Source organism: Euprymna scolopes, chromosome 2 (genome assembly GCF_053919585.1).
Source record: "Euprymna scolopes isolate OS-2025 chromosome 2, ASM5391958v1, whole genome shotgun sequence".
In the NCBI taxonomy this organism is placed as follows: Eukaryota; Metazoa; Mollusca; class Cephalopoda; order Sepiida; family Sepiolidae; genus Euprymna; species Euprymna scolopes.
In genome coordinates this window covers 23,280,978-23,304,742 of record NC_136483.1, presented here as the reverse complement: position 1 = coordinate 23,304,742, position 23,765 = coordinate 23,280,978, and the positions used below count along the sequence as shown (strand labels likewise).

Genomic DNA, 23,765 nt, shown 5'->3' with positions numbered 1-23,765 from the left:
AAAGTTTGACTTATGTCCGGGTAACTTAGATCTAAAATTCCAAGTGTTTAGATCCAAAATTGGCGGAGGAGTTTGGCAGAGTCTGTAAAGGTCAACTCTTTCAACTTTGACCTCTTGGCAGCCAAACTTTCGCATAAAAACTGATTAAAAAGCGTTCTGCATGCCTGAATACACTTTATGCAAAATTGCAAATGTTTAGACACAAAATTGGCTGAATAGTTTGCTAGAAACCGCAAAGGTCAAATCTTTAGAACTTTGACCTCTTGGCAGCCAAATTTTCGGACAAAAAACGATTAAGAAGCTTGTCCTATGTCTGAATACACTTTATGTAAAATTTCAAATGTTTAGATAAAAAATTGGCTGAGTAATTTGGTAGAGACCGCAGAGGTAAAAAAATTTAAACTTTGACCCCAATTTTCATCCCTTAGCATTTATTATTTTGGGCTCAGATCAAATTAAAAAGTTTGATCAATGCTCAAGTAACCTACATCTTAATTTTCAAGTGTTTAAACCCAAAATTGGTGGAGGAATTTGGTAGAGTTTTCAAAGGTCAAATCGTTTAACTTTGACCCCTAGACAGCCAAATTTCAGGCCGAAAACCGATTAGAAAGATTTTCCCAAATCTCAATACTCCTTAGGTTAAATCTCGAGTCTGTAGACTGAAAACTGACAGAGTAGTTAGGTAGAGAAATGTACACACAGAGACACACGCACAGACAATTTCACTTTTCTAAAAAGATATCAGGAGAAAAAAGTAATTAAAATTAATTAAAATAACAGATGAGATTTTTCCAAGATATTCACTTGTTTGCTATATAACACACACTAGCATAATAATAGCATTTGATATATAACACGCACTAGCATAATAATAGCATTTGATATATAACACGCACTAGCATAATAATAGCATTTGATATATGACACGCACTAGCATAATAATAGCATTTGATATATGACACGCACTAGCATAATAATAGCATTTGATATATGACACGCACTAGCATAATAATAGCATTTGATATATGACACGCACTAGCATAATAATAGCATTTGATATATGACACGCACTAGCATAATAATAGCATTTGATATATGACACGCACTAGCATAATAATAGCATTTGATATATGACACGCACTAGCATAATAATAGCATTTGATATATAACACGCACTAGCATAATAATAGCATTTGATATATAACACGCACTAGCATAATAATAGCATTTGATATATAACACGCACTAGCATAATAATAGCATTTGATATATAACACGCACTAGCATAATAATAGCATTTGATATATAACACGCACTAGCATAATAATAGCATTTGATATATAACACGCACTAGCATAATAATAGCATTTGATATATAACACGCACTAGCATAATAATAGCATTTGATATATAACACGCACTAGCATAATAATAGCATTTGATATATAACACGCACTAGCATAATAATAGCATTTGATATATAACACGCACTAGCATAATAATAGCATTTGATATATAACACGCACTAGCATAATAATAGCATTTGATATATAACACGCACTAGCATAATAATAGCATTTGATATATAACACGCACTAGCATAATAATAGCATTTGATATATAACACGCACTAGCATAATAATAGCATTTGATATATAACACGCACTAGCATAATAATAGCATTTGATATATAACACGCACTAGCATAATAATAGCATTTGATATATAACACGCACTAGCATAATAATAGCATTTGATATATAACACGCACTAGCATAATAATAGCATTTGATATATAACACGCACTAGCATAATAATAGCATTTGATATATAACACGCACTAGCATAATAATAGCATTTGATATATAACACGCACTAGCATAATAATAGCATTTGATATATAACACGCACTAGCATAATAATAGCATTTGATATATAACACGCACTAGCATAATAATAGCATTTGATATATAACACGCACTAGCATAATAATAGCATTTGATATATAACACGCACTAGCATAATAATAGCATTTGATATATAACACGCACTAGCATAATAATAGCATTTGATATATAACACGCACTAGCATAATAATAGCATTTGATATATAACACGCACTAGCATAATAATAGCATTTGATATATAACACGCACTAGCATAATAATAGCATTTGATATATAACACGCACTAGCATAATAATAGCATTTGATATATAACACGCACTAGCATAATAATAGCATTTGATATATAACACGCACTAGCATAATAAAACCAGCTGAAATGTTTGATGGATCAAGAAGTGTTCTGTCAAAAGTGATGATAGTTTTTAAAAAGAAGGGGGAGAAAAACTTATCATTGAAAGAAAACAAAGATCTTTCAATAGAAACCAGCGGATTATTACAGAAATTGTTAGAAAGGACCTCAAAATACTAGAGAGCTTAATGACCATCTAAAAAAACGTGTTTCTGCAGAAAATGTTTGCTGGTATCTGCACAAACAAGTATTTTAGATTAGAAAACTACGACTCTTTTTTCTTTTTTTACATAGGAGTCACCATTTATCAAAGCCTAGAGGCCACTCGAGGATAAATGTTAATAAGTGTATAATAATCAATGGGACAATATTGTAGTAATCGTTAGTAGTGGAAATTTGGTAAATTAGATTAGTTAAGGAGATGGCTCATCAAGAACTTGTTCATGTTTGATCTGAAGATGACCAACTTGTAGTCAGTTGGAAAGCAGACAAATAGAACAGCTCTACAGGCGTGCAGCTCCAAGAAAGAAGCCTTGCTCATGGAATCCATGTTTAGGCCAAGGGGGGACCACAGATTGGAGCTCAGACGAGCACTTGCCATAAAAATAATGATAAAACAACAAATGTTTCAAATTATTTGACAAAACAATTTCTAATTTCCAATGGAAGAGTTAATTTTCTCAGGTGAGTTATCTGTTACCATTTTTATTCATCCTAAGCGAGTTATACCGTTTCCTTCCAAAGGAGGAAGTGTCATGATAATAGTAAATCCATAAGCAGTCTCCAATCACATAAATATTCTAGTGAGGGGAGATGACGACATTAGATTTTTGCAGTTTCTGTACGGAGTTGTCAAGATCCTCCTATATACACTGCCTGATATTTCCAAATGGTCACTCATCTGGTACTGACCAGGCTTAAGGTTGCTTAGCTTTAAAGGTCTAACAGGAACTGGTGTATCATCGTAATTATGCGTAACCATCGTTCGAATGTTCACAAACAATAGGCATATCACATAGACTGCATTCTTTCAACTGTTTAAAACGCACAATCAGTGATAACTCTGCCTTAGAAATCGGTCGGTATTCTGTCATGGCAGAATTAATAGTCAAGATTATTTAAGTACTTTAACTGAGCAGATTCATTCTATGGTCACACAATATTTCAGAAGGATAACGCCCCAATTCATAGCTAAAATTCAAGTTAGAGCTAAATAGCTAAAATCAAAAGAAAAAAATATGGTACGGGTAGTTGAGCATCGTATCTAGCAACCACAAACTCTAGTATTATTATGGAACATCAATGGTTCATTTTAGAAAAACAAATAAGAAATCGATATCCTCCATCATCACCATTACAAGAATTAGAAACTATTTTTTTTGAAGAATGGACAAAAAATTCGTTTGCAAACATATTCAAATTATACGAGTTTATATCTCATAGAATTTAAGCTGTAATTATTGCCAAAGGCGGTATTACCTCATATTAAAATAAATTTCATTAAAATTGTAAGCTCTCTCTCTCTCTCTCTCTATATATATATATATATATATATATATATATATATATATATATATAAACTCTACTTACTTATTACGCACTCTCGAAGTAAATGTTGACAATCATATATATGTAATATATTAATTCATATTATAATATAGGTGTATATAACTGAAATGGTAGTACAATTGTATGTATAAACACACACACACAGACATATATATATATGTATATATATATATATATACACACACACACACATATATATACACATACACACACATATATATACACATACACACACACATATATATATATATATACACACACACATATGTGTGCGTGTGTGTGTGTATCTCTACTTATATACAAAAGGCACTTCGTGTGTTTGTGAGTTCAGTTCCTACAAACTCCCAAACATCTGGGTCGATTTTGTTTTTACAAATTTCAAACAAATATAATTTATGTGCTTGGGAGTGTTCTTAAATGGGTTTTGCACTGGAATGATAAGTATTGAAAATCGATAATCAAATCATCCAATTAAAGAAAGAACAGTTCGATTTTGACCACAGTTAACTCTGATCACAGGCGTATTTGAGAAGTTTTATCATCGCACAAGCAGAAGGTCTCGGCATATAAAATCAATGGTTTTTCGATAAGACGAGTTTGTAAGGGCGAGTTTGAAATGAGTGTTTCTGTTTAAAGCACATTTGAACCATGATACTTGCATTTTAAACATTAATTGAAGACATTATATAAAATAATTTTATAAAATCAAAGTGTATAATTACAATGTATTGTAGACTATGTCACTGTAGGGAGGTATGTGAAATTTCTGGGTCCCCGACTAGATCAAGCAATCAATTGATTTGATAAAAAAAAATGGGTAATTTTACCGATTTTAATAACACTAAAAGTATTGGGAGTTACAACCACCACTAAACCGGAAGTCACGTAGGTTTAAATTAAGGCTAGACAATCGAAAAGAGGGGATAACTTTCGAAAATATCGGTGAAAAAAGCGACCCCTCCCTGTAGAAAAGTGCCCAGATGAGAGTGAAGAAATTAATGTTTTTAGCCAATTTTTCGGTATTTGTCGTCTGAAGGGCCAAGCTTCAAAACGATCTTGATCTTGTGAAAATCCGTCGTCTCTGTCGGAAGTTTTAGGCAGACATGCAAACATACATACATTTATATATTAGTAGCTCAAATTTTCGACCCAAACCGATTAAAAAGCTTGCCCTATCTCTGAATACCCTTTATGTAAAATTTCAAATGTTTAGACCAGAAATTGTCTGAGTAATTTGGTTAACTTTGACCCCTATTATGACCCCTTAACATTTATTGTTTTGGGCTCAAATCAAGTTATTAAGTTAGATCCATGTCCAAGGAACCTATATCTACAATTTTAAGTATTTATACCCAAAATTGTTGGATGAGTTTGATAGAGTTCTCAAAGGTCAAATCGTTGAACTTTAACCCCATAACAGCTAAATTTCTGGCCCAAAACGGATTACTAAGATTTTCTCCAATCTCCATACCCTGTATATCAAATTTCGAGTCTGTAGACTGAAAATTGACAGAGTTATTGTTTAAGGAAATGTACACAGACAGACACATACAGACAGAGAGACACCTTCACACACACACATATATATTACTAATCAGCAAATTACCACTATCGACAAAGGATTTTTCTATCATCCATACATGTATAGTGTGATGATGTATAGAAGTGAAACCTGACCACTAAGGTTTGAGAATGATACAGTAAACTTTAGACGACCTGTGTAGATTATAACTAAATGAGAAATTTGAAATTCTAAACTTTAAAGACCCCTGAAATCTATAAAACTATAAAAGTGAAATCGCAAACAATTGTATACACAGAATAACCTATTAAGATAAAAAATACAAGAAAAATAAAATAATTGAATAAAACACCAAACTAACCCGTCACCTAAAAAATGGAAATAGTAAAAAAGTACTCAAAGCAAAACGTTTAAAATAAGATGTTTGTGGCAAGCCCTATCATTCGCTAACAAAAATATTAACTTGTGAAAAGAATAATGGTGAATCTAATTATTTAGCTAGCTAGAGTAAAGACGTGTTGCAAATATTGACGGTGTGAGACTCTAAGAATGCAATCCCTGTTATGGGCGTGCATCAGAAGCAGAGATGTGTCATTTAATTCTTCTATGCAGAAAAAATTTAACTACTCAATTCACTAGCACCTGTTGGACGTTTATGGAAGCCGATGCAGTTGATGTCAGCAAAGTTAGGAGATGGGTTCATCGATTTTAAAATGGCAGAAAAGAATTGAGTGACAAAATATGCTCCAGACTTTTATGACCGAGACATCAAAAGAGGCTGGCAAAAGTGCATTGAGAATGGTGGTGACTATGTAGAAAAATAAATTCTGGAGCACAGAACGTCGATTGTTTTAAAGGTACCACTCCCACCTTTGTAGCTCTTCAACGTTTTGGTTTTTGAGTTAAAGGTTTTACTTTTGGAACGACCCCTGTGTGTGTGTGTGTGTGTGTGTGTGTGTGTGTGTGTGTGTAGTTTTTGTTTTAAAGCAGCGAGCTCCAAATTGATAACTACTTTATTTAATCTAATTCCAGATTTGGAAACTGTCGCTTATTTGGAGTTCAGTTTTGTTTGGCAATTCATCATGTGGTTTCAGCAAGACAAAGCCGCTTGCCACATTGTACAATACAATCAGTTTACTGAGAGAAACAAAATGGACCTGTTAACTGGTCACCTTGTTCATGCGATTTAACTCCTTTAGATTATTTTCCTTGTGACTATCTAAAGACTCATGTCTACGCTGATCAAGCAGACAACAGATTATTTGGAGGACAACATCTGCCGAATATAGTCTAATTTAATGTTTAGACTTTGTGAAAATTAGACATCTAAATTATGACATATATGTGTGTGAGCTCTATGCCCGAACTTGTATGAAAATCATAAATACCATATTTTGAAATAGTATACATACTTGTATAATAAAAATACAAGGAATAAAATAGATACTTGTATTACAAATATTTTTTTTTGTCATTTATTTTACTTTAAAGTTCGCCACCGCTAAAAAACAACAACAAAATAAAAACACTTTTTTGTAAGTAATTAAAATATATTGCAATTAAGCTACACAGAATCTTCCACATTTCATCCTCGGATGGAATCGTGAGGCTATGATGTAGAAAAATAATATTCCATTATATATATATATATATATATATATATATATATATATATATATATATATATATATATATGCAATTTCACGAGATTTCCTGTCGTTAAGAATGTATCAATAATTCATTAAAGAAAAAAAGATGGGGATTTAGTAATACATTTCTAACGATTGGGAACTCACAGAATGAAAATATTGAATTAAGTCAAAATTATAATATATCGATGCCTCTGTTCAGACTCAAGAGAGAATGGCACTCCTGTTACGGTAAATGTGTCTGCAATTGTGAAGCAATGGTTGCGCAATCTCCAACCACACCTCTCCTGAATCGGCACTGCTTGGGTCCAGACTAACTGGAAACAACGAAGAAATAAGTGGAGAGCGCATACAGCACCTGGAATTCCCAAATGTTAGTACTGACTAAGTTCAACGTTGCCTTAACTACGATGATCTGACGGGAACCGGTGTGTCAACATGACTATGTATATATATAGCAAGAGAGAGATACCGAGAGGTTATTATTTTATTATTTTGTGAGGACACGTATGTGCTTATGCGTATATACTTATAGCATTGTCTTTTGCCTGGGTATATGTGTTTATCTATCTCTATATATGCGTATGTGTGTGCACACAAAATTTATCCACCTCCTCCACCAATATACACCTCTTTCTTTTGCACGCTGATATAGTGGGTCTTCAGATGAAAACCTCTGATATAGAAAGATTTATCCACTGTTGCCTTGACAACAGTAGTCATACAGAAATTTGAGTGTTCTCATTAGAAAATCAATTTCTCCCCCCCTCCTTCTCTTTCACTTCTTCATCGTCCTCCTCCTCCTTCTTCCTCTTCTTGAATCAGCAGGAGAGATGTCCAAGGCATAGTGTCATGGCGGAGGAGCGCTGGATGGATAGAGACATTCACAAACTCTTTTCCTACCAGCGAACGTTTTTGTTTGCAACAACGTGTGCACTCTCATTGTTTGGCAACAATTAGTTAATTAATGTTTTTAGGTGCAAAATTAAAATAACGCAATGGCAGACAGGTTCTTTAATTTTTTGTTTTTAAATTTTATTTCCGTCAGATTTTTTCAAACAAAATCTTATCTAATTTTCTTCAAATGCTTTCTGGCAACACTAAGTGCATCCTTAAAATTTCAGAGCAAATTTCAACCAAACTAAATTTATATTTTAACTTTCTTCCCGTTTTGTTTTAGTTGAGGATATGACATCCTACTGGATGCCAGACATTCACCCGCTATCTCATCCATTCCAACCAAGATATCCCTTTAAGTACATTTGTTTGTATCTCTCCTGCACTTGGCTCACCGGGTATATTTACAAGATAGTTTTTTAAATACTTTTTCATGAGTCCAGTTGCTCTTTTAATTTCTGAAATAATGGAGATCTTCCCAAGATTCCAGTTTCTTTTCATGTCTTAAATAAGACCTTGATATTTTTTTATCTTTACCTCTCAGCACTGTTTAATCCAGTGTCACTGGGGAACACTAACTTCTACTAAGGTTGTTTCTTTCTATTTCTTGTTCCATTGTGTCAGGTTTTACATCTCCGTTTTCTTAGTACATAGCTTTAGGAAGTGCATCGTCATAAAGGATGGTGGTTTAAACAAACGTGTGTACGAAAATGCGCTCACAAAATCCTACTTTTTAAATCATAATTCAGATGTCCGGTATGTTTAATACAGAAATTGGTGACCTTCTATAGGAATAGTTCTGAAACATTTGCAAGGCAATGGACCCTCAACGCTATTCATCTCATTGAAAAAAAAATGTTCCTTTAGTACAAAAAATATTTTTTATGTATCTATTTGTCTGCCTAGCCACGAGGGCAGTTAGATACACACACTGTTTTGAAAGTGGGAAAAATCCAGCTTCTCATAAAGAGGCACTCTGGATTTAAACAATAACTAAAAAAATTACCTCACTCCATAAGGATTTCTCCAACACTGAACAAGGACAGAACAACATTAGTAAGAAAACAGATACTACGCTTTACTTCTAGCCAAAAGGCAAAGGAATGTATGCTTTTAACAAAATTTTGGAATAGTATTTAAAGCACTTATCCTCGAATGGCTCTTGGGCCTTGATAAGCAATGACTCCCTTAAAAAAAAAAAGAAGCTGTATTTACCTGGTGGAGGCATATTGCTAGGTGGATGGTTTATATAAAAAAAGTTGCTTGCGTGTGTATGTGTTTGCATGTCCAGCTAAAACTGTAAAAATTCATAACAAAGACCCACAAAATTTGCATATTCTTTATTAGCGTTGCCCTGGATGAATAATATGTAAAATTTAGAAAAAAATATTCAATCTCTAAGAGTTAGGGTCTTGTCAGGTGAGGTTAGTTTTACATGTACTAATTTGGAAAGAAAATGTCAAATTTTTACTCAAAGAATCTATTATATAAAGAAGCATTTTGTGTGTGTGTGTGTGTGTGTGTGTGTGTGTGTGTGTGTGTGTGCATTCTGCTAGAGAAGAATGGGCTGAGCGGAAGAGAAAGATAGAGTCTGAAAGAGTGATAGAAAGTTTAATAGAAATAGGTTACTTTTGCCTCAGGCAATCCCAGGTAGCCCTGCTAGTAGTGTTGGGACAATGAATTGGAAATGGAAAAATCGGATCTTTTTAGGGTATCAGAATCGGAAAAAATTGTGTGTATTTTCCGATGCCAAAAACGATTCTTTTCATTGTTTTTATTTGTTTACTTTTCGGTTAAACTTAATTTTCCATTACTTCTATTATGATGAAATAATAAATATTTATTGATTTTAAGCAACTAAATAAACTAAAATCTATAGATCATCTTCATAAGTGTATTTTTACATGTAGGAAACTATATGTATATATTTCATGGTTTTTATGATAACTCTCCAAAAACAATTCTATATTTAGAAATCAAAAAAGATCAGAATCGGAAATTATATCAGAATCAATAAAAATATTGGAATCGTCCCATCACTATATGCTAGTAATAAGTAAGTCTAAAATAGAATTTGATATAAAAGTTACTCAGTTTTTTATTTTTTTTACGTAAATCACTCAGGACAAGGCATGAAACTAATTGATGTAACGATCCGGAAAAAAATACTACTCCATGGTCAAAAATCAGCCAACGATACATGTTAGATGGATAGATCCTGACCTAAAAAACAGCAATTCCTTCCCCTTTGTCACATATATTGCTCATGGAATGTGAGGACTAAAGAACAAAATAAGGGAAATGAAAGTTCTGGGGCAATCAGAAATAAACCCATGGTTCACTTTCTATTATCCTTAAAGTTGCAAGAAAAACATGCATACATGTAAAGTTGTCTCATAACTGAATTTAAATATGAAAATTGAAAATTTATAAAGTTCATTGAAAATATAAGTTGAAAAATATGCAACTATTAGAAATGAAAAACAATGAAAGAATATTGGAAACAATCTAGCTGATCAAATGTACCTACAGGAATCATGTTTTTTTACTAGCAATAATAATGGTTAATTTTCAAATGAATTTCAGCCATTTTTCCACATGAATCTGATTAAAAAAAGTTATTCCATTACTATAATAGATATGTTGTGCGTGTGCGTGTGACACTAAAATTTAGAATATTATTTAAAACAAACATAGTTCATTATGTCATGGCATTCCAGAAATCTTGAGCAGATTTCAAGTCTTTATATCTTCTGAACTATGAATGCTATGAAACTGGTATTATTTTAAAATTAAATTCATTAAGTTTTTGGAGTTTATCATTCATCGATTTCTTTTGGTGGGGGTGAGGTGACGGACTGGCAATCTGGGTGTGTCAAGTTGGAATCATTCCAAAGTAATTCCATTCAGTTCATTCCACAAAGAACACTTTCACTTTGGCAACCATGTGATCCTTCCTGTAAGTACCTAATTTTTTTCTAGAAAGGATTCTAAGTAGAAAATATTGGGGAAAACTAATGCCAACAAAATGAATGCAGTTTTTATAATGCTAATGATTTTTTCCATATTTACTTTTTTTCAGCAATAGCGGTCACTCAATCAGAAAAGGCGTCTAAAACTTTTTGGAGCACTTTGTTTAAAGAAAAGTTGTATTTCCATCTGTGTTTGTGTGTCTTACTTAAAATTCAGAAACTACCGGAAATACATTTAATTGTCGAATTCTGTATAACACTGAATTAATTCTGGTAAAACCAGTAATATGTTCTTGTATTTTTTTAACATGAAAATTGATAATTCGTACTATTTGGATTTTTCGATATACTGTTCTCATCTTGAGTGTCTTTTCACAACGTTTCGGTCGATGTAATCGCTGACTTTCCTCAGGCTTATTTTGAACTGGGGAATCTGCAGGTTGGGAAAATGTCGGAAGGTACACCAAAAACCGCTTTAATAATATACTAGCTCCGACCACAAATCTCCATTCAGTAAGGCGATTTACTAGATTAAGCAAAACTATGCAACTATTTCTAACAAATATATCGTTTTTGTGCAACATTAGGCTTGGTGAAATTTTCAGCATTCATTCAATAAATTAATTTATTATAAGCAATACAAGTTTTAAATTTGATCGATTTTTGAAAAAGTTGAAAGTTTTACAGAATTTAAGGTGGGCCAAATTAAGGTAAGAAAAAAACATGCTGTATGATTTTTTTTCCATGCAGATTTGCAGGTGTTAAACCCTGATTTTTGCTGCTGACTTGATATGTATTCTGATACGTTGAACCTGCTAGAAAAGTGATCCTGTGGTGTACAGAAATCAGGAGACAAGCGGAAAAGCCTGATATTATGATCTAGATTCTTCTGAGAAAGACATTGGACTTGATATTTCAGTTGTAGACTCTTTTACACTAAAAAACGACGCATCATACATCAAAATCCTCTACAACATATCGTGACAAGATGTGTTGCCTTCCACACATATCTGCTGCTGTTCAAAGCCGACTTTTTGTGCTGACTTGACAAGTATCTTACCCTGACGAACCTGCTGTGTTAGAAATGTGCTCCTGCGATTTCAAGGGGTCAAGCCCTCATATTAAGATCAAAACTTGTAGATAAGGGCATTGGCCTCTCGAGACTGGAGCTTCAGGCCGCAATGGATGAGCGAGTGTAATGATGTATGACCTTTATGAATGCTGCACCATGAAATAATGAAGGACTTAAGATGAAAGAAAAATAAAGGTTAATTGATGAGCGAAATTTGCTCAAATCATTTCGAATCAATTTGATTTTTGTTATGGTTTAAATATCGTTTACATCAACGGCAACAAATTTAGAAATTGCAAGAGGACATGTTGTAAACGAATCAGAAACAATAACTGAATTTGCAAAAATTAAGTAAAAATAGCGCTTACACCTCAAAGTTATGAGATGTAATAGGTTCCTTTAAAATAGAAGTAGAATCTATTTATGTTTACTTAATGCAACAATGGTTTTAATCAGCTTCAAACCAGACGTCAGCAATTGGGTATTTTCAAACTGTAATCAGAAACTCTTCAAAGCAAAAATATGTCATAGGTGCTACAAGCTGGGATAGAAACCGTAACCAAATGATTAGCATGAAAATCACTCAACCACATACAATCATCTTTACTTAGAACTAAACGAAATTTACATATACAGAGTTTCATTCTGAGAACTGAGTGTCTTTTGAACACAATACTACTGTCCAATGTAAATAAATTATGATTAGAAATAATAATAATTAAAAATAATTATGATTGAACCGTCCTCTTAAATAATCAAATTCTGCCCAATCACCACCATTATTACAAATCCATGAAGCTGACATTCAGTTGAATCCTTATCCTCGAGTGATCTTTGAGCTTTGATTAGCTGTTACTTTCTATAACCTGGTTTATGAAGGACAAAATAGAACAGAATTTAAATCACAACAGAAGACAATGACTTTGGTGGATCAGTCACCAAAATGCTATGCTTTGTCTACAACATATCGTGGTATCATCATCTCCCCTTGACTGAGATATACATGCGACTAAGGACCGCTTTGTTTATTGTTTTTTTTTTTTACAAGGGAATCACCACTTATCAAGGCGCAAAGGCCATTTGAGGATAAGGGTTAATGAGTGTAAGTTGGTAATGTAGTAATCGTTAGTGGTGGAAATTGGTTAGAATTTGATTATTTAAAGGGATGGCTCAACAAAAACTTGTGTACATTGGACTTGAAGACTACTATATTGTAGTCAGCCAGAAAGCAAGCCACCAGAACAGAGTTCCACAGGCGGACAATTCTAGGAAAGAATCTTTGTTCATGAAATGTGCGTTTAAATTTAGGCACAGATAGAGAGTGGGGGAAATTATTGATAGTGGTTTTAGCTAGTCGAGTGTTTTTTGTGTAAGTTTGGCAAGGGGAGCTTAGATTGGAGCTAAGACGAGCACTTGCCATGAAAATAACGATAGAGCAGAAAATTTCATATCCTTTTGACACTTCCTCCTTTGAAGGAAACTAGTTCAACATATCTAGGGTGAATGCCACTGGCATACATGCACTGGCCCTTTCTGGCTACAATGAGTGTGCAAGTAGTATTTACTTACTGCCCACCACAGCAAAATGTGGCACAAGGTTAGAAGGTGGGGTATTCATACCAGTACCACTAAAGGAGGGGGTCATTCTGGCCTAACAAAAATTGCCGGAGCATTCTGGTTAGCATTCCCCATAGGGGCACCTAAGGCAACAATGATAAACTTACCTCACCTAAAAACCGGATGGCAAGGCCTGGGAGGATAGACATCATAAGAAATACCCAGGCGGCATACCTCAGTTCGACAGGTATTAGACCAGTTCCTGACCCCACACTTCTCGGGCTGATTGTCAAGAACAGATTCTTGACTAGTGTTTTCTACCCAGTCTCGAAGCAACCGAAGCAGCAAAGAGACTCATCATTGTGGATGAATTTCATCAATGTTTTATCGTCAATTGATGGATAACTCAAATCAAGTGTCTTTTAAATAAAAATCTGATTCAGAAGACTTTTAGAACATAAAAGCTTCCATTTCTGATCCTCTTCCTGCAGATTTGAATCCTTTACTCAAAGAGGTTGATGGTAAGTAGCATCGGCTGTACTATCTAATTTCATAATTTAACAAGTTAACCCAAATCTTTATATAAAAATACGTTTATATATAAATACTTTTTGATATGAGGTGCCTTCAAGTTTCCAGATTTTTTTGTACATGCATTTAAAATTGTCGTAGTCTCTTGAAAATTCAGTATGTTATTTCTATACATCTTATGAGATGACTGACCAATTTTTATGATTTCAAGTTCAAATGAACAGCTAAAGTAGGAATGTGAGTACACCCTACTAAAACCTAATTGTCACAGCTGGTGAATTTCAAAAATGCAATTTGGTCGTGAAGACATTTTATAAAAACAATATGCAATAAAATTCTGTTTTAAACTTGGAAAAAATGCCAGAGAAATGTATGGAATGCTTCAGACTGCTTTGGGGCCATCTTGCATGAATCGAGCATCAGTTTTTGAGAAGCATAAGAGATTGAAGGAAGGGCAGGGTGTCTGTGAGGGATGATGAGAGGTGTGTAAGGGTAAGGAAGTCGGAGTTAATTAGCCAAATAAAGAATTTCATAGATAAGGACCGTCCTATGTCTATAGAGACAATAAGTGCACAGTTTTATGTTAATGTGGGAACTGTCCACAGAATTATTCGTGAGGAACTGAAGATGAGGAAGATTTGTGCAAATGCACCAGTCCTCATCGCCATCCTGGTCACAGACTATTTGGCCAAGATGGGTATCAAGACAGTATCTCATCCTCCCTATACTCCATACCTTGCTCCCTGTGACTTTTGATTATTTCGTAAGCTCAAGGAAAACCTTACAGGCTGTTATTATGAAACAATTGAGGAGACAAAAGAGGAGTTCCATGGAGTCTTCCAGAAGTTGTTGGAACAGTGCAACAAGTGCATTGCAGCCGCAGGAGATTACTTCAAAGGGGACTAGAGTTTAATGTGCGTCCTATCAATCAATAAGAATACTCATACAAAGGAAAGTCTGGAAAGTTATTGAAGTTACATCATGCATAGCTGCCAACCTGCAACAAGTTTAAAATAGGCCATTTCTAAAATAGAAGACTGACATTCAATCTGTTGTTAAGACCACTCTGTTTGAGAAAGCTGTTTGGTATTTCTACGGTTTCAGAGAGTATCTGACTCCTGATGCAATCATCAATGTTTCAAAGAGTCAAATATGTACTGATGCTACATCTGGAGGTGCAATTCAGGGCACTCTTTGGTCCCTATGTTCATAGCAGGCACTCAACTGATCTATGGTAAAACATTCACAACATAAATTTCTCTAGCTACAACCACTGTCAATAGTTTCCGTTTCCCTCTCTCTCTCTCTACCTAAAATTAAATGAAACTTCCATGAACGGAGTTTCTTTCCTAGAGCTACACTTTTGTGGAACATAATACCACTGGGCTCATTTCCAGCCGATTACAATATGGACATTTTCAAGTCTAATGTAAATAAATTCTTGTTGAGCCGCTCTCTTAAAAAATCATATTTTGCTCAATCGCCACTATTATTACCAATCCATCTTGCTAACACTCAGTTAATCATTATCATTGAGTGGCCTTTGGGCCTTGATAATTGGTGATTCTTTAGTAAAAAAAAAAAATGCAGTTCAAAATTGACTGCAAAATTTAATGGAGGATTATATCTTCTGTTTCTACAGCTCCTTTCTCACAAAAGCGACATTACTTGTTTCTCTCTGTTCTATCATTAGTTCCATGGAAATGCTCGACTGAGCTCCAATATTTGGTTTCTCTTGCAAGACATTCATGCCAAGAACTCATTTCACTATCACAACAAAAGTTATAGTGTGCAGAATTTGCACGTCCTGTTTGTGGAAAACGTTCCTATGGGAGTGCTTCCTTGCAGATTGCAACATGATCTTTTTCAAATCTAATGCAAACAGACTTCTATTATGAACTGTCCACACAAGTATTCAAGCTTGGGCTGTCCCATAAAACTTTCCCAATCCTTTCATAATATCCTTCATCTTATAACTGAAAATCAATCCATTTCATTAACGCTTATTCTTGAGTAGATTTTGGCCTTGATAAGTAATGATCCATTAGTAAAAACAAAAATGTTTCACATCCATCTTTAAAGGGTTAGTAATGGTTCATGGTATGATGGTCACTGGTGTGATGATAGCTAAAAAGAGACAAATCACTAACAATAAGAGACGGACCCAGTCTTACCTGGGACTGGATTCTGATGGCTCTCATCGTAGTGGATTGATGTCATCGGCTGGGGTCCCACTTCATTGAGGCATGGAGATGACAAGCCTGTTTGGCTGAAGAAGTTGTTCAGTGAGGACGCTAAGTCGGCAAACTGTTCAGGGCTCAGAGCCCAGTTATTCATATCAGCTAGACGGATGTTTTCAAGAAGACCTGGAAAATAGATATGTACATATTGGGGAAAATAAAAACAGGTACAGATGACTACGAAATGACTACCAAATTAACAGCGATGGCTATAAAAATTAAAGAATGTGTGTGTGTGTGTGAGGACAATTCTCAATCTATACACTCAACAATTTTTTTTATCTACAGACCTGAAATTTGGTATATAAAGTATTCAGACACGTGGAAAAATTTTAATCTGTTTTTATTGGAAAAAAACGGGCTACGAAGGGGTCAAAATTGAAAAATTGACACTTAAGGGTCACTGAATTTTTGTCTGTTTGTCAAATTTTTCATGACTGCGTATGCGTGAATTGTTCACAGGACAGCTTCCTTATGTTAAGAATAAGTAGGTTTGAAAACACTTTTAAAAGATAGTGTCAAGCTGGCCTAATGGTTATTGTACTTGGCTCACTGTTTTTAGGTTTTGGTTTCTATCTCATCTTGAGTGTTTCTTTTTAATTACAAGAAGTGAACTGTTTAGAAAAAAACATAATACTCGCATGCACGTTTCAGTTTCTTTCCGTTTTTTATTACTTCATTTTTTCACAGGAATTTAACGTTACGTTTAATACCGGGCAACGCCGGGTACATCATATAGTAGCTAATAAATGCCGTAATGTTTTAGAATAGTATCTCTTGAAAAACTATCTACGTTTCGACTTCAATTCACTAGAGCAGTGTCGTTAGAATTCAAGATGACAGCAAAACGATTCATTTCATTTGTACGCAGATTATTTGCAAACAACTCTAAAAATAAATGTTTATAAAATGGAAGTTATCCCTATTTACTTGCCTCTCCACGAGGGAAGAGTTAGACACAAGATTGGTTTTTGATATCGGAAAACTCCAGCTCCTTCAAAAGGCTTATTCTGGATTGGAACACAACAAATTAAAATTGCATTTGTCTAAAAAAAGATCTCCAAAGTTTTCCAACAGGGGTTGGAAGACGGGGGCACGTTGCGGACGTTTTAGATATATGTGGGCCAAAATTTAAAAAAAAAATGACTTGGACATATTTCATAATATTTTGCTTTGATTTTAGTAGAAACTGGTTCTCCAAAACCTCATTCATTTAATTATTTTCTAAACAAAAAGAAAAAACACCACACTCTTTTCACACATTTCCATTTAAAAAAACTTTTTCGAAATATTTTTATGTTTTCCATAACAGTTCTGCTAGTCAAATTAAAGATTTTGGCAAGCCAAGTCTGGCCCGTGGACTGTAATTTTGAAACCCCTGGTCTAAAACGTTGAGAGCATAAATTGTTCAGCAGCGCATCTCCAATCTTGCTTGTTGAACATTGTGTCATTTTCAGACATGATAGAAGGCTTCTATTCGTCTTGGGATTTGTACATAACTGGCCAACTAGTAGATGGTCTTCAACAACAAAAAAGAAAATTAGTTTTCATCAAAGGGAAATGGAATCATGTCTTTTTTAGTGTGACAATTTTATTGTTCCACTCTGTATACGTTTGTCCAAAAATCTTGTTTCTTTTACCAAAATGCAAATCTAATTATGAAAAAGTAAACAACAATATAGAAACAGGTCATTCAGACGAATATTCTCATCTTGAGTATTATATTTCACAACGTTTCGGTTGATGTATCCTCCGACTTTCTTCAAGTATATCTTGTCGAACTCGAGAATTTGCACTGTATTGCAAACAGACCCTTTATTTAATCTATGCAGGTACCATAATCTCGTTTCATCATCCATGATTGGGTAGAAGTCCTAAGTAATTCACAATTGTATATTGACTGTCGCCCACAAGGACCTATTGTATATTAGATAAAGTACTTGGTAAAATTTATCTTTTGTAGTTAATGCTATAAATAAAAATTAATCATAGAGATGAATTAAAGACTTTGCAAAGATAAGAATATTTGTTATTTATTTAGATTTGCACTTATTTAGGAAAACAAAAATAAACGCAAACGTTTATGATGTACCTACTTGGCATGGACATATTTATATTCCAAAAATCACAAAAATTGATAAAGTATTTTTTTAATTTAAAAAAATCAAATTTAGCGAGTATTTTAAGCATTTTAGCAGGCATTGATAAGCATTTAATTCTGAAGAGGGTGTAAAAGGGGAGGTAATCAGGGATGAATTTCGAATTCAATCAAATATGGTGTCTGGTTTTTCTCACATCGGACAAATCATAAAATTTGACTTTTTTTAAATAAAAAAAACTACTTGACCCAAATTATGTGATATGCTATCTTTGTTTTCGTCATGGGTATCTACATCATGAAGATATTTCTGCATTTACTTTAAAATTTTTATTTTAAGTGCAATTTTAAATAAGCACTTCACATCTGTAAATGTATAACTTGAAAAGAGATTTTTTTTTCAACTGCTATTCATCAGAGAAATGTCATAAGCTCGTTTACATTAAAATTATTTAATGGGCATCATTTTGCCGAAAAGCGGATTTTCTATTTTGTATATTTTTAGAATCTTTTACTGATTCTCGACCATTTCACATTTTCTTAAAAGGTTTTTATGGAAACTTTATCATTATACTGAAAGTTCAAACGTAAAAACTAAGGCTGCAATGCTATATATTTTGGTTTTGATTCTAGCTAACCGCACCCAAGTCATGGTTTTTAGAACTTTTAAAATCACTACTCCATATTGGGTATAATATAATAATCAATAGAGTATTGGCTCTATAATAATACAGAATCTGCATGAATTAAAATATCATATTTAAGCATTTCTTATGACCGAGCAATGTCAGGCAGCCTTCTAGTAGATTCTGAAAACACTCTGATAAATGCCATTAAAAAAAAATTTCTCTGAGATGGAGAGTATTTTCAGTCTTTTTCAAAGAAATTACTCAAAAACATTTTTAGTATTTTCAAAAGAATTTTCAGAAGACATTTTAGCCGTTTTTAAAGAACTTCACTGAGGACATTTTAACCGCTTTCAAGGATCTTCTCGACATTTTGATATTTTAAAAAGATCTCAGGAGACATTTTGAGTTAATTTAAAAAGAATCTTTTTCAGAAGAAATTTGGAACCTTTTTCAAACATCTTTTAATCTTTTTGGAGATTTTATTTTTTAAAAGACTACAAATGTCTCCTGAAACTTTCTCTGGTGACATGTAAGCCTTTTTTTTTTTACTAACATGAATATGTTTCTCTTAATTATTTTAATATTGTCTCTACTGATCAGCGCTAATTTTATATTCACAGGTCTTATGGAAAGTCCACAATTAATGAAAATAGGTTTTAAGTTTACGATTTTTATGTAATAATTAAATATTGTTGGCGTTTTCAATGCAAATAAGAAATATCAAGTAAATAGACAACTGATGTTCAGACAAACAGAAATATTTAATTCAAATAATTTGAACAAGAAATATAATCATAAATATTCTATAAGTAATGTGAGGAAGACTAAGCTGCTTTCCTTTAATAATTGCAAGAAACGTCCCAGACCACTGATATCCATGACAAATAACACCCTACCTCAGAATTCTTCCGTCAAATTCCTCGGCTTAACATTCACGGGCAATATGAACTGGGACAAATGCATTGAGAACATTGCAAAAACTGCTGCAAAGATGGGTTCTCTCTATCGTGTTAGAAGACTACTCACACCTGAGATTATCCTGCCACCATTCGCCCATTGATCCAATTCATGTGTATATGTATAGCCACATGTGTGTGTGTGTATAATGGTTGTATCGATTGGTTTCCCAGATGTAAATCCAATGAAACTCACATAATTATTAAAGAGTCATCAGACCAAAAAAAGAATGATATCCTTGAATTGGGATTCCACCGAAACATGTATGCACATATGTAACCAATAATGTTTGTATAATAAACATGCTATATAACCATTCATATATATACAGTGATGATCATATTTATTGGCACGGTAAAATAAAAGTTAAATTTTGTCTAATAAATTCTAAAAAAGGGATTAAATTAAAGAAAATAACAAAGTATATTATGTATTTTTAACTGGCCTTTCCGATGCAGCAATCGGATTTTAGAAAAAATAAATAACAAAGGAACAACAAACATAATTGCAAAAAACCCTTGTTCAAAATTATTGGCACGGCTTTGTTTTTCTTTTAGTATCAGTATAATATCAATCAATTTCCGGTTTACGTGCTTTCTGAACTTTTTTATAGCTATATTATGCTTGTTTAACGCTAATTCAGTGAATAATTTTTTTCAGATAATTTTTAGATAGCGATTTATTTAAACTATTATAAGTGACTAAATTATAATTTTCAATCGCCATGGTTAAAACTAAGGAACACAGCGAAGACGTCAGGAAGCTTGTTGTAGCATGCCATACCAATGGGGAGGGCTATGATAAGATTTCAAAGAAGCTAAACCTTCCCAAATCCACTGTTAGAGCCATAATAAACAAGTTCAAATCGCAAGGCCACGTTATGAGGGTAGAGGGAGAAAAAGGATTCTTTCCCCAAGAGATGACCGGAAAATTGTTCGACAAGTAAAACAAAACCCAAGGATCTCTGTTGGGGAGATTGTTGATGAACAGAGCACCTCTGGAGTGAATGTATCTCGACATACAGTTGGTAGAGTTTTGAAGAGAGCTGGTTTAAAAGCATGTCGTCCGAGAAAGACTCCCTTATTGAAGCCTATGCACCTGAAAGCAAGGCTAGCCTTTGCAAAACGTCATATTGATAAAGATGCTGCATTCTGGAAACGTGTTCTATGGACTGACGAAACGAAAATAGAGTTATTTGGCCATAATAAAGTGTCTTATATTTACAGAAAATCTGGCGAAGCTTTCCTGCCTAAGAACACCATACCCACAGTGAAGCACGGTGGAGGCAGTTTGATGTTTTGGGGATCCTTTGCTGCCTCTGGACCAGGGCGACTTGTTAAGGTCACAGGTAGCATAAAAAAGGAAGATTATATTAAAATATTGGATGAAAACCTGAAAGACTCTGCTAAAGAGCTCTCACTTGGTCGTCGGTGGTGGTTCATGCAATATAATGACCCAAAGCATTCGGCTAAACTGACTAAGAAATGGCTTGAGGACAATCATATTAATGTTTTGGAGTGGCCATCACAAAGCCCAGACCTTAATCCAATTGAAAATTTATGGAGAGCATTAAAATTGAGGGTAATGCAAAGGAAGCCTAAGAATCTTATTCAATTGGAGGATTATTGTCAGGAAGAGTGGGCTAAAATTACTACTGAAGAGTGCAACAACTTGGTTGTAAACTATGAAAAGCGACTGAGGAAGGTAATCAAGGCCAAAGGCTATACAATTGATTATTAAATAAATCGTGCCAATAATTTTGAACAAGGGTTTTTTGCAATTATGTTTGTTGTTCCTTTGTTATTTATTTTTTCTAAAATCCGATTGCTGCATCGGAAAGGCCAGTTAAAAATACATAATATACTTTGTTATTTTCTTTAATTTAATCCCTTTTTTAGAATTTATTAGACAAAATTTAACTTTTATTTTACCGTGCCAATAAATATGATCATCACTGTATATATATACCTTTTTTTATCTAGTATTTTACATGTAGGATGTTCTTAATTGCGTCAAGCAGAGTTGCATCTACATTAAAACCATGCCATGCACGTTTGAAACTCGAACACACGCCTGACGAAGGGAAGATATCCTGAAATATAGCATCACAGACACACCACCTGACTGCCTGATGCAAGTAACAACATCATACATGTAAAATATTGGATAAAAAAACATATGTATATGTATGGCTACAAATATACACATGAATTGGATCAATAAAAGTGAAACTGCATAACTGGTTCCACCATTATATCTTAAGTTGTGTCAGTGTCAGTCTATCCGTCACACCATTGCATTATTCTGTCTTCTATAAACTTAAATTTCTTCTTATATACACGTTAAACAATGCTTCAAGCAAATTACTTTAACTTATTATAAATATTTTATTGTTTTTTTTTATACACAGAGAATTTTTAAAATATTTTTTTTACTATGGAATCATTGCTTATCAAGGCCCAAGAGCCACTCGAAGATAAGAGTTAATGCATGTCAGGTAGATTGTGGAGACGACACCTTCATGATCGGTAATGATGAAAGTTAGGTAGAGTTTGATTATTTATGAGGATGGCTCAACAAGAACTTATTCACATTAGACTTGATAAAACTTGAAAACAACTATGTTATAGTCAGCTGGGAAGCAACCCTGCGGTATTGTTCCACAAATAGACAGTTCTAGGAAAATAACTTTGCTCATGGAATTTTCGTCTAGTTTTAGGCACTGATAAAGAATAAGAGGAGTTATTGACAGTTGTAGGTAAAAGAGTATTTGTTGCAAATGTTTAGAAAGAGAGGCCATAGACTGAAACTCAGTCGAGCACCTGCCATGAAAATGACGATAGAGCAGAGACTTATAATATCTCTTCTGTGAGGAAGAGGAAGCAGGGATGTGAAAAGGCGCATCGCTTAATAGATTTCAAAGTTTAAAAAAAACTATCAAAGAGAAAGAAGTAGATAGTTGAAAGAACATTTCCAGCCATTTCGTAGCTGGAAATTTTGTGAAGTAAACTTTGATGCTAAACCCTATCAAATACATGTGATATATCAAGAGCTATTGCTCTAGATACGAGACCACCGTTAATAGATTAACTGATCCTGTGTGATATTACCGTCAGCATATCAGCCGTAGATCTCGCAGTATGGAAGCCATATTGTTTGTCACTGAATAGGTTGATTTAGATAGGCAACTTACTCATGACGCACAAGAGACTGATTAGTCTTCACTGAGATGCAAAAGACCGTTCCCCAGTATTTTTAGATACTGGACAGACTGTCGAAATTTTCCAAGATCTCGGTTATTTATTTATTCCTTTATTTCTATTTTATTGGCTCTAAAAACAAAGTTATCTGTTCCTGCTCTAATACTCGTCATGCAGTCTGAAAAACGTTGTCATTTAGAGCACATATAAATCGGAATTTCAATTCTGTCTCCCTCCTCGTATAACAAACATAATTCACATCTACTTTCAGAGATTTAAGGAAATGCTACGATTTAATTAGAACTTCCAAATATAAAATATAAAAGTTTAATGGAGGTTTTAAAAATGAGGACTAAAGAAATAGATTTAAAAGAAAACATACACATCTGATGGATATTTACATAAATAAGGAAGATGAAGAAACAGTGAGATTAGTAGAGAGGAGAGAAAGAGACCACATATGTGATAACAGTTGTAAAAAGGATAGGGTAGCTACCGTCATATATATGTATATTACTTAATTACGTCATATATATGTACATTACTTAATTACGTCATAATTTAAAGAAAGTTACTTTTATTAACAAGTAATTAAACTAGCGCCCCCTTTCTTTTT

The 23,765-nt window shown here is 33.7% G+C and overlaps 1 protein-coding gene across 1 annotated transcript in view; it reads right to left on the bottom strand.

Annotated features, from left to right (window-relative positions):
• The window catches only part of LOC145303335 (forkhead box protein J3-like), a 761,811-nt gene that overhangs the window by 158,131 nt on the left and 579,915 nt on the right, over positions 1–23,765 (bottom strand). Inside the window, exon 8 of the mRNA XM_080144700.1 lies at positions 16,200–16,391. Within this exon, the coding sequence (XP_080000826.1) occupies positions 16,200–16,391 (192 nt within the window). The remainder of the gene's footprint in view (positions 1–16,199; positions 16,392–23,765) is intronic.